Source organism: Centropristis striata, chromosome 4 (assembly GCF_030273125.1).
Source record: "Centropristis striata isolate RG_2023a ecotype Rhode Island chromosome 4, C.striata_1.0, whole genome shotgun sequence".
NCBI lineage: Eukaryota > Metazoa > Chordata > Actinopteri > Perciformes > Serranidae > Centropristis > Centropristis striata.
Window position 1 is genome coordinate 2953565 of NC_081520.1, and position 9859 is coordinate 2963423.

Consider the following 9859-nt stretch of genomic DNA (forward strand, 5'->3'; position numbering starts at 1 on the left):
GTCAAGCAGAACAAGAACTGAGGACTTTGCTGCTGTTCTTGCTTCTTTTAAGGCTTCTGTCACAGACAACAGAGCAGTTTCAGTCAAGTAACCGCTCTTGAAACCAGATTGATTTGGATCAAGAAGACTATGTTGGAGGAATTCTGAGAGTTGCTTAGCAACCGCCCATTCAATAGTTTTGGATAAGAATGGAAGAAGTGAGACAGGACGATAGTTCTCGACTTCAGCTGGGTTGAGAGAGGGTTTCTTGAATAGAGGTGTTACCCGAGCTGCTTTGAATGCAGTGGGAAAAGTGCTGGAGGACAGTGACGCATTAATCACGTGTGATAGCTGGCATGATGGTTGGGCTAATGGACTGAATAAGGTTTGTTGGTATAGGGTCCAACAAGCATGTAGTAGGATGGCTACATGTCATCAGTTTGGATACCTCACTCTCAGAGAGGGGTGTAAAGCCAGAAAATTAGGTGCTAGCAACTGATTCAGTGCCACCCAGCTGAGATACAGAGAGACATGTAGTAGGACTTCATTCAACCATGGGTGGGATTGGTTGGGTCAAGCAGGCCTTGTAGATAAAGGACATAGGACATAGGACAGAGTAGAGCAGAGTGAGTCAGTGGCATCATTAACCTTCAGAGAGGAGAAGGTGCTGAGCGGAGGCGACAATAGATGAGAAGTGGGCTAGGGATAAGTTCCGAAGGTTACGGTGGAACGTAACCAGGGGTGAAAGTAAGCCGGTACGGTCCGGTACTGCGTACCACTAAAAGATTCAGTGGCGGTACGCAGTACCAGGAACATGGGAAAGCGGCTGCCTGCTTTATGACCCTCATTCAAAGCCAGTCACAGACGCACTCTGGGTCAGAAAATAGATGCGCTAGCAATATGCAGTCTTAAAAACTACTTTGTCTGTTTAAAAATTCCTTTTAACTCATTCTGAATAGTTTATGAAGTGTCTGTGCTGTGTTTTAGTCCATGCTGGACGGAGCCTTGGCCGGGCAGCTCCCTCTCTCCCCCTCCCCTCGGAGAGAGCCCGGTTATGGTTATTAGCTGATTTGTGAACCGTCTATAAACACTATTTTAATTACATTTATAAAGTTGCAACTAATGTTTATAATTAGTTGATGATGAGTAAGTGGTTTACATCATCAGGTTACATTAATTCAGCCTCATCTATTTTTGATCAAACAGACTGAATATTTGTACACTAATAATATTGATATAAATAACGTTTTGCCTTACAAAAATATTTATTAATCAGACTGAAGTATGCATGAGGTGTGCAAACACAGCGGATGACTCTGGAGTGTAAAAACTTTGCTCACAAATGTAAATAAAAATTAGTCTCTGAGCAATAAATATCATATCAGGAAGGCCGAGTTCTAAACACACTTTGCAAACAAAGAAAAATTCAAGCCAACATTTGATGTTTGCTTTGTTTGTCAGCATTTTTTTATTCACTGTATTCACATTTAATTCACAAAATAATTATTGTTGACACATCTTTTGTAAAATATTCAAAACAACAACAGTTCTCATGTGATTGAAAATACAATATACATGCTTTATACAATTAGTAATTTACCTTTTACCTAAGAAAAGACCTTTACATGAGTTGTATATTTTAGACACTTTCAGTCCGTACATTAAAGGGTTAAAGAGTGGCGGGCAGATAAGAAAATATAACGATAGAAATATGCGCAACATCATTGGTACACTGCTCATATCAAACCTGCTCTGAAATACTTCAAATAAAATCCCACAGGAAAAGTTGAGCAGAGAAGAGATGTGAGGTGTGCAGGTACTGACAGCTTTCTGTCTGGCCTCTGGGGAACCAGAAATAATCACTTTAATGATCTCTATGTAAGTGTATACAATCATAATTGATACACCAAAAACAATGATAAGTGTGTAAATAATTCCATAGATATTGTTCACTGTTGTGTCAAAACATGCCAGTTTGACAACAGAGAAATTGTCACAATACACTTTGTTAATGATGTTCCCACATAGCTGTAAAGGGGCACTCAATGCTAGCATAACAGCAACTTCAATAGGTGGGAATAACCATACCAGAGCAATAAGCATGGCAACTTTTTTAAATGTCATATGAGTGTTATACTGCAGAGGATGACAGATAGCGAGATATCTGTCATAAGACATAATGGCTAAGTTACAAAGCTCAACATGTCCATAAGTATGAACACAGAAAATCTGCAGGAAACAAAAAGGAGCAGAAACAGTGTGAATGTCAGAGAGGATCTGAACCAGAAGGGATGGAAACAGCCCTGTAATACCAAACAGCTCATTTACAAACAGGCTGCACAGAAAAATGTACATGGGTTCATGTAAGCTCTTGTTCAGACAGATAACCACAATCAGCAACACATTGGAACCAACAGTTAAAATATATAAAAACAAAACAATCATGAAATATAGATATCTTAAAAGCCCGATGTCAAAGTAGGATGCTAGTGTGAAATATGAAACCTGTGTCAAATTCATCATAATCACTGCACATCAGTTAAACTATGCACAGAATGAATTATTTCAAAGAATGATACTGTACATTCTTTTAAAACTATTTTCCTGGAAGTTAAGTTCGTCAAAAACATCACAGAGTGTTAAATTTATACCAAAAGGAACAATTAAGACAATGCATTTCATAAAATACAAATATGACAAATGATCTGAATTCTACTATTAACAGTCAATATAGTCATCTATCCATAGTCATCTAACATCCACCCGCTGCTCTCCAATGATTCATACTCTCCCTCCTAACTGAGGCCACACTGCCTCTTTTAACTTCCTCTCAGCAGCATGATGCCTCACACTGCCATCAACCAAATTATTCATTAATTTATTCATTAATTTATTTATTTATTCATTATCCTTAACCGTTTATCCCCACTCATGTTGCAGGGGGCTGATCCCAGCGAGGTGAGGTAGACCCTGGACAGGGCTGACACATAGAGACAGACAACCATTCACACTTTCATTAACTCCTACGGGCAATTTAAAGTTACCAATTAAACCTAAGTGCATGTTTTTGGACTGTGGGAGGAAGCTGGAGGAACAAATACTAGATTGTATATATATCTCAATAAATGAATACCATAGAATGTCTGGATTACAATCAGAAATGGTTAGTCAGGCGGCTTAGCGAAAAAAAAGGGGACACGCCGGACAAAAGCACCAAATTTTTTCCACATGCTCTCTATCACCATAGGTTTAAATTTTTGGTATCAAGATTCCGGAACGGATATGGCACCCATATGAAGTCTATGAGAACCAGTATATCTTCCAAGCCACTTAAAAGGTCAATCTTGGTGTCAAAAAATACATTTTCTGGGTCAAGGAATCATTTACAGCTCTTGAGAATATCCCTAGATGATTATTTGATCAAATAGATATGATCATTTTGGCTATGTGTTTATGTAATTTCCAACTCAGTTCCTAAGCAGTCGAAAATATATGAATATAGGTCATATACAGTGCATACATTCTGAAAAATGGATAACGTGCATACATTTAATTGACTCATTTTCTCAATTGACTCCAATATAAACCCGCTCGCGGCGCTGAGAAACGCTTAGAGCAGAGGCTTACAGCCGTCTATTCACTCCAATAATATCCCGACCACGGCCCTCCATTACGCTGCCAGCGACAATCTGAATGGAGAACCGAGGACCCTGTGCACGGAAGTATTTTTCTCCCTATTTTAAGGATTTCTTTTAATGACATCGTCAACATTTCTCAACACAAACACATCAAAGTCTCACTGATAATTCAACAATAAAATAGCTTCATGTTGTGGCTCTCAGTATCATTTTTTTCTCCTTCGATTCTGAGAAATAAACTTTTATTCGTTTGTTTTACGGCATTCCACTGGCGGACATTTCTCTCATTTTTAGTGAAAAAAAAAATAAATATTTTGACTTTGTTTCTGCATAAAAATGGATTTTGATTACATTTCTAGCGAGAAATATATGTTTTATGTTCTTAATATTCACTCAGTGAATGTACATAATCATTATAGAACCTTGAAATTGATATATGTTACTCTCCAGGCCAAGACCTTTCCGGTGATGTATTTGGTTTAGCTCTATGACAAAGTTTTATTTTTTCACATCTCGCACTCAGAGCACTCAAAGGGCTGTGGGGATCTAAGTCTGTTAGGGCAGATTTCCAAGGTTTGAAAAAAATAAAACTTTGTCATAGAGCTAAACCAAATACATCACCGGAAAGGTCTTGGCATGGAGAGTAACATATATCAATTTCAAGGTTCTATAATATTCTTGCTTTGAGATATTGACCTTTGAACCTTAACCCTGGGGCATATTTAAATGTTTATAACTAAGAGACAAAAAGGGTTACAGACATGAGACCTACTGTTATAGAAAGGTGTTGACATGAACTATAATGTGAGCATAGTCACTAAGGGGTGGGAGTGGGGGGGCTTTAGGATATGCTGAAAAAACAACAAATCCCCCATTGAACAAGACAATATTTAAATTCTGATGCCAAAAATGTGATTGACATCCCCTCAAACCCCTGGAAAGCCACTAATTAAGTATTTCCAACTTCAAATTTTAGAGAAAAACCTGTTTTATTAAAAAAACTACAACTCCCTAGACCTCTCGTTTTGTAGTTCTTCCCTATTAGGGCTGTGAAAACCTATTTCTACCCAATATATCGAATATCACACACTGTCTAATAAATAATTACACTGTATGTATATTATCTATGCTAAAAAAAGACAACAATGTTTGTTTAAAGAAGATATTTTAACTAAAACAGGAGAGCAGAGTCGGGGCCATTTACAGTGAAGCGCGATTCAATGAGATCGCACAGCACATCCGCGAGGATAGGACCACATCCGCTATGATCGCGGTAGATTACAAAATAAAACAGATTTCAAAATAAAACACAGCGGATCGTCTTTTTCTGGCGAGATCTTCGCCACAAAGTGATTATGTACATTCACTGAGTGAATATTAAGAACATAAAACATATATTTCTCGCTAGAAATGTAATCAAAATCCATTTTTATGCAGAAACAAAGTCAAAATATTTATTTTTTTTCACTAAAAATGAGAGAAATGTCCGCCAGTGGAATGCCGTAAAACAAACGAATAAAAGTTTATTTCTCAGAATCGAAGGAGAAAAAAATGATACTGAGAGCCACAACATGAAGCTATTTTATTGTTGAATTATCAGTGAGACTTGGATGTGTTTGTGTTGAGAAATGTTGACGATGTCATTAAAAGAAATCCTTAAAATAGGGAGAAAAATACTTCCGTGCACAGGGTCCTCGGTTCTCCATTCAGATTGTCGCTGGCAGCGTAATGGAGGGCCGTGGTCGGGATATTACTGGAGTGAATAGACGGCTGTAAGCCTCTGCTCTAAGCGTTTCTCAGCGCTGCGAGCGGGTTTATATTGGAGTCAATTGAGAACCCAGAGCGCTTCACACAGACGTGGAAGGGTACCCTTTGCGCCAGTATGATACGTCTAGGAGTGTGACAAATCGTCGGTATATTACGCTTTGGGAATGAGAACGGGTTGGCAATTCCAGTGTGCCTTCCTGCATGAGCACCTTGCACCACAGCCACTTGCACCTTTGCAAACACACTTGACAATTTCACTGCAGGTCTATCTGTGAAATTTACAGAGACAATAATATAAAGAGAATGCCAAGCAAAAAGCTATCATTTTTTCAATCCAATTCCATTTAATGTCAACACTGCAGCCAAGAAGTTACCCTTGAAGAACATATTAGGGTTTTTCTGTGATTCACACTTTTTAAACACTATGCATTGTAACAATAACATTCTAGATATTAAAAGTGTTCTACAAATACCATATGACTTGACTTTTGACCACTTTCGTACTGACAGCAAACCAAATGATGATTCAGTACCTCACCTTTCTTCTTACATTCTCATGTTCCATAAATGTATTTATGTATCTTATTTCGTTCTTTGAGGTTATATGCACATTAGAAAAATTTTAAATGCGGTTTGAGAAGTGTACAAATATTTTTGTTTCATAATGAATGGCACACCTCCATACCATCATAGATGTGACAGAACCAAAGAATCCCACAGGCCAGTCCCACTTTATCCTCAGGGCCCAAACCAGCCTGTTCATCTACACATTCATAATGACAGTTACCATCACAGATGCTTTAAACTTTGTGTTGGTAACAATCTGGATAGTCCTTTTTCTCTTTAGCTTGGAAGACACCACGCCCAGGATTTACAAAAACTATCTGAAAATGTGGACTCGTCATACCACTTTGTGTCGGGCCCAGAGAAGATATTGATGTGGTATAGTATTAACTTACATTAGCAGAAGCAGAGACAAACTATGTTTCCTGAAGTGTACCAGATCCCATGTAGTAATGTCTTTTATACAATAATGATGGTTTTTATTGCTCCAAGGATTCCAGCCTTGCTCCTTACATGATGTTTCTCTGAATCTTTAATGATGATGGATTGTAGATTGTTGTGTATTGAGAAATGTTGGTTTTAAACTGAGCAACAACTGAGCCAAAAGGTTTTTAAAAAAAATGAGTGTCCCAACTTTTTGGGGGTGTGACGATCCCTCCCACTCTGCCTACCTGTTTACCTTTATCTACACACACCACTCATTTGTAAATAAGTAAAAATTATGTTAAATAAAATTAGTTTTTTCATGCTCAATCTGTGTGTGACCTCCCTCCTTGTTGCCACCTTAGAGCCAGGTGGTAACAGGGCTCACAGTTCAATAGCAGCTCTCCTGTTTTCTTGTATCGATCCTGGTTTTGTTCAGGTTCCTCACAGATCAAAGTGAAAGCCCAAAAGTTGAGATCACATAATGCATTTGTAACAGTGACCTCATATTGTACACTTTAATAATCTCAATGTTTCAGCAGATATTAAATGCTGACTAACTTCTTACAAACTAATGTTTTCTAATGTGTCCATCTGTACTGAGGCTGTCCTGGAGCGGTCTGAGGGGGTCATTATCAGCCCTCTGTGGACCAGTGAGACCAGTCCTGAGGTCTGCTCAGGCTGATTGGTCTCACTGGTTAACAGCTCGGATGGTAATTTGCTTCAGAGGGACTTAGTGGAAACTGTAACTAATGTGAAGACACTTCGGGGACAAACATGTTGATAGGTTGAAGTGACCTTTGACCTGAGGGACTTCATTAATGAGCTGCTCCTGAGAGCAAAGACACCTCGGCAGCTCTGCAGCTTTTTGGCCTCTTTAAGCTGTTTTAGTTTGAAGTCACATTTATGAATATGTATGCTTATCAGGAGTCAACACATTGGTGTTAAACTCATGCATGTATAGAGATATTCAGTTATTCAGCCGCCATGTCTGATGAAAGATATCTTGCTATCTGTTGTGCTCTACAATATAACAAACAAATGCCATTTAACCCTCCATGGTACGCATTATGATGCCAGTTGGGGAAAAAAAGTTTGGAGTGTTTTTTGTCTGAAAATAGACTAAATTAACATATTCTGAAGAAATTTTCGTAAAAAAAAAAAATTTTTGGGAAGTTTTTGGGGTTTGTTGCCCATAGGCAACATTGTACCATAACGGTGCACAAGTGAAAAAGAAAGTTTTTAAAATTAATTTTAACATCATTTATTTAATAAACATGTGTAAAATATTCAGTAGCTTCAACAGGGTACAATACATAACATTTTAAATTTAAAAAACATTATAAAAGGAACTTTTTTACCCGTTTCGGGCCGTACCATTGAACCAACGACCCATTGAAATGAATGTCTTGAACAGTCTAAGTGTATGAAACTATCAAAAAAGAAGGTTTACTCACCTATCAGTAGGAATATATTTTTTCCAGATGGAAAAGGGCCATGAAACGACGTTTGAGTGTTTTTTTGTGGCGCAAAATGGTAAAACTGTTTCCTTTGGAAAAGTCTGCAAAATAGGGTTTCAATATGGCCTCCTGGAGGTAATGTAACAAATGAAAGCATTGCTATTGGTTCCCTAGACTCTTCCCTCTTTTTTTTACAGTATTCCATCACTCAAAAACATGCATTGTATAAATCTGACAGGCCAAAAAAGGGTATGTTGCCTGAGGGCAACACCGTACCATAGAGGGTTAATAAAGTGTTTCTTCATTATTGCTGTATCCTGCTTCAGAACCCAAGTTCGCTTCAGCCTGAGTTCACAAACAGATGGCCAGACATTCTCCTTCAGTTTTTTTTTTTTGCAGAATTCATGGTTCAATTTATCACGGCAAGTCTTTTAGGTCCTGAAGCAGCAAAACAGCCCCAGACCACACAGGCCATTTTTGCCCATTTTCTTTCTTACCGTGTGTTCAGACCGGACGCGTAGCGAATTTTCGCGTCGCGTTGATCGCGCAAGTAGTTGAATTTACTCGCGTCACTCGCGCGAGTAAATAACTCGCGAATTTTCGCCCAAGAGACTATTTAGCGCCAAATAATTCCCTCCATTTCATTCTGTCATCAACCATGACAAGCATAGCGTCCCTGTACCTGCTCTGGAAGTCCGAGATACGTCGGAAAACACGCCGTCGTGTCTGGGTGAGTGACATCATCCGGAGGCGCACTCAGCACGGAGAGAGGACCGCAGAGTACTTCCACCTTTTTCCCTCCTGCCGACCCACTCCTCCTTCCTGCCTCTTTTCTCCTCTCTCTCATGTATGTATCTCGGACACTGTCGTCCAGAATCTCAACGCTGATAGGCTGTCCCGACACAGCGTCACGCGAATATTTCGCCAAAGTTGAATTTATTGAACTCACGCGAATTCGCGTTGTTTCATTCGCGCCGCGACATTCGCGTCAATCGCGGCATTCGCGTCGCGCAAAACCCGCGATTCGCGCCGCCGGCAAAAATTCGCGTCTATTCGCGTGTTTGCATTGACTTTGTATGTAATCTTGTCGCGCGAAATATTCGCTACGCGTCCTGTCTGAACGCACCGTTATGGTGGAGTCATGAACAAGCCGTCCTTTGGATGTTGTTGTGGGGTTTTGTGACCTCTTGGATGGTCTGGGTGCCAAAGTATAATTCCTTTTTCTGATAGCAAAATCTGTTTTTCTGTTACGAAAAAAATGAAAAGGGGGCACTGTTTCCGGTTTTTCGTATTTTAGTTTTGTCAGAAAAAGGTATTATACTTTGGCAGCCGGACCTTGGATGAGGTCGCTGTCCTCTTAGGGTCATTTTGGTCACCACTGTTCCATTTTTTCGCCATTTGTGGATAATTGCTCTCATTGTGGTTCACTGGAATCCCAAAGCATTAGAAAGGGCTTGATAGATCTCAATTACTTTCTTCCTCATTTGTTCCTGAATTTCTTTGGATCTCGGCATGATGTTTAACCTTTGAGGATCTTTTGGTCGACTTCACTCTGTCAGGCAGGTCCTATTTAAGTGGTTTCTTGATTGAGAACAGATGTGGCAGTAATCGGGCCTGGTGGGGGCAAACATTTTTTCACACAGGGCTATGTTGGTTTGGATTTAGTTTTCCCTTAATAATTAAAACTTTCATTTAAAAACAGTATTTTGTGTTTATTTGTATCTTTGACTAAAATTTAAATTTGTTTGATGATCTGAAACATTTAAGTGTGACGAACATGCAAAAAAATAAGAAATCATGAACACTTTTTCACACCAATGTATGTTTTTGGTCCATTTTTATGAATGTGATATTGTTTTGTGAGTGTTTTGCATTTCTGGCCTTGTTTGATTAAATTTGATGCTTATATTCAGAAAAAAACTTGAAAAAAAAAAAAAACTTGGGTTAAAACTTGAACTTTAAGAAATGCTTCAGTAAGGAGTAAATACATATTTTATTCAGGACATAATTCATCTTGACTTTCTTGAG

At 38.8% G+C, this 9859-nt stretch overlaps 1 protein-coding gene across 1 annotated transcript; it reads right to left on the reverse strand.

Annotated features, from left to right (window-relative positions):
* Positions 1 to 1487: 1487 nt before the first annotated feature.
* On the reverse strand, positions 1488 to 2477 carry LOC131970557 (olfactory receptor 52D1-like). Its single transcript, XM_059331978.1, has one exon. The coding sequence runs from the start codon at positions 2422 to 2424 to the stop codon at positions 1576 to 1578; it is 849 nt and encodes a 282-aa protein (XP_059187961.1). The 5' UTR covers positions 2425 to 2477; the 3' UTR covers positions 1488 to 1575.
* Positions 2478 to 9859: the final 7382 nt, after the last annotated feature.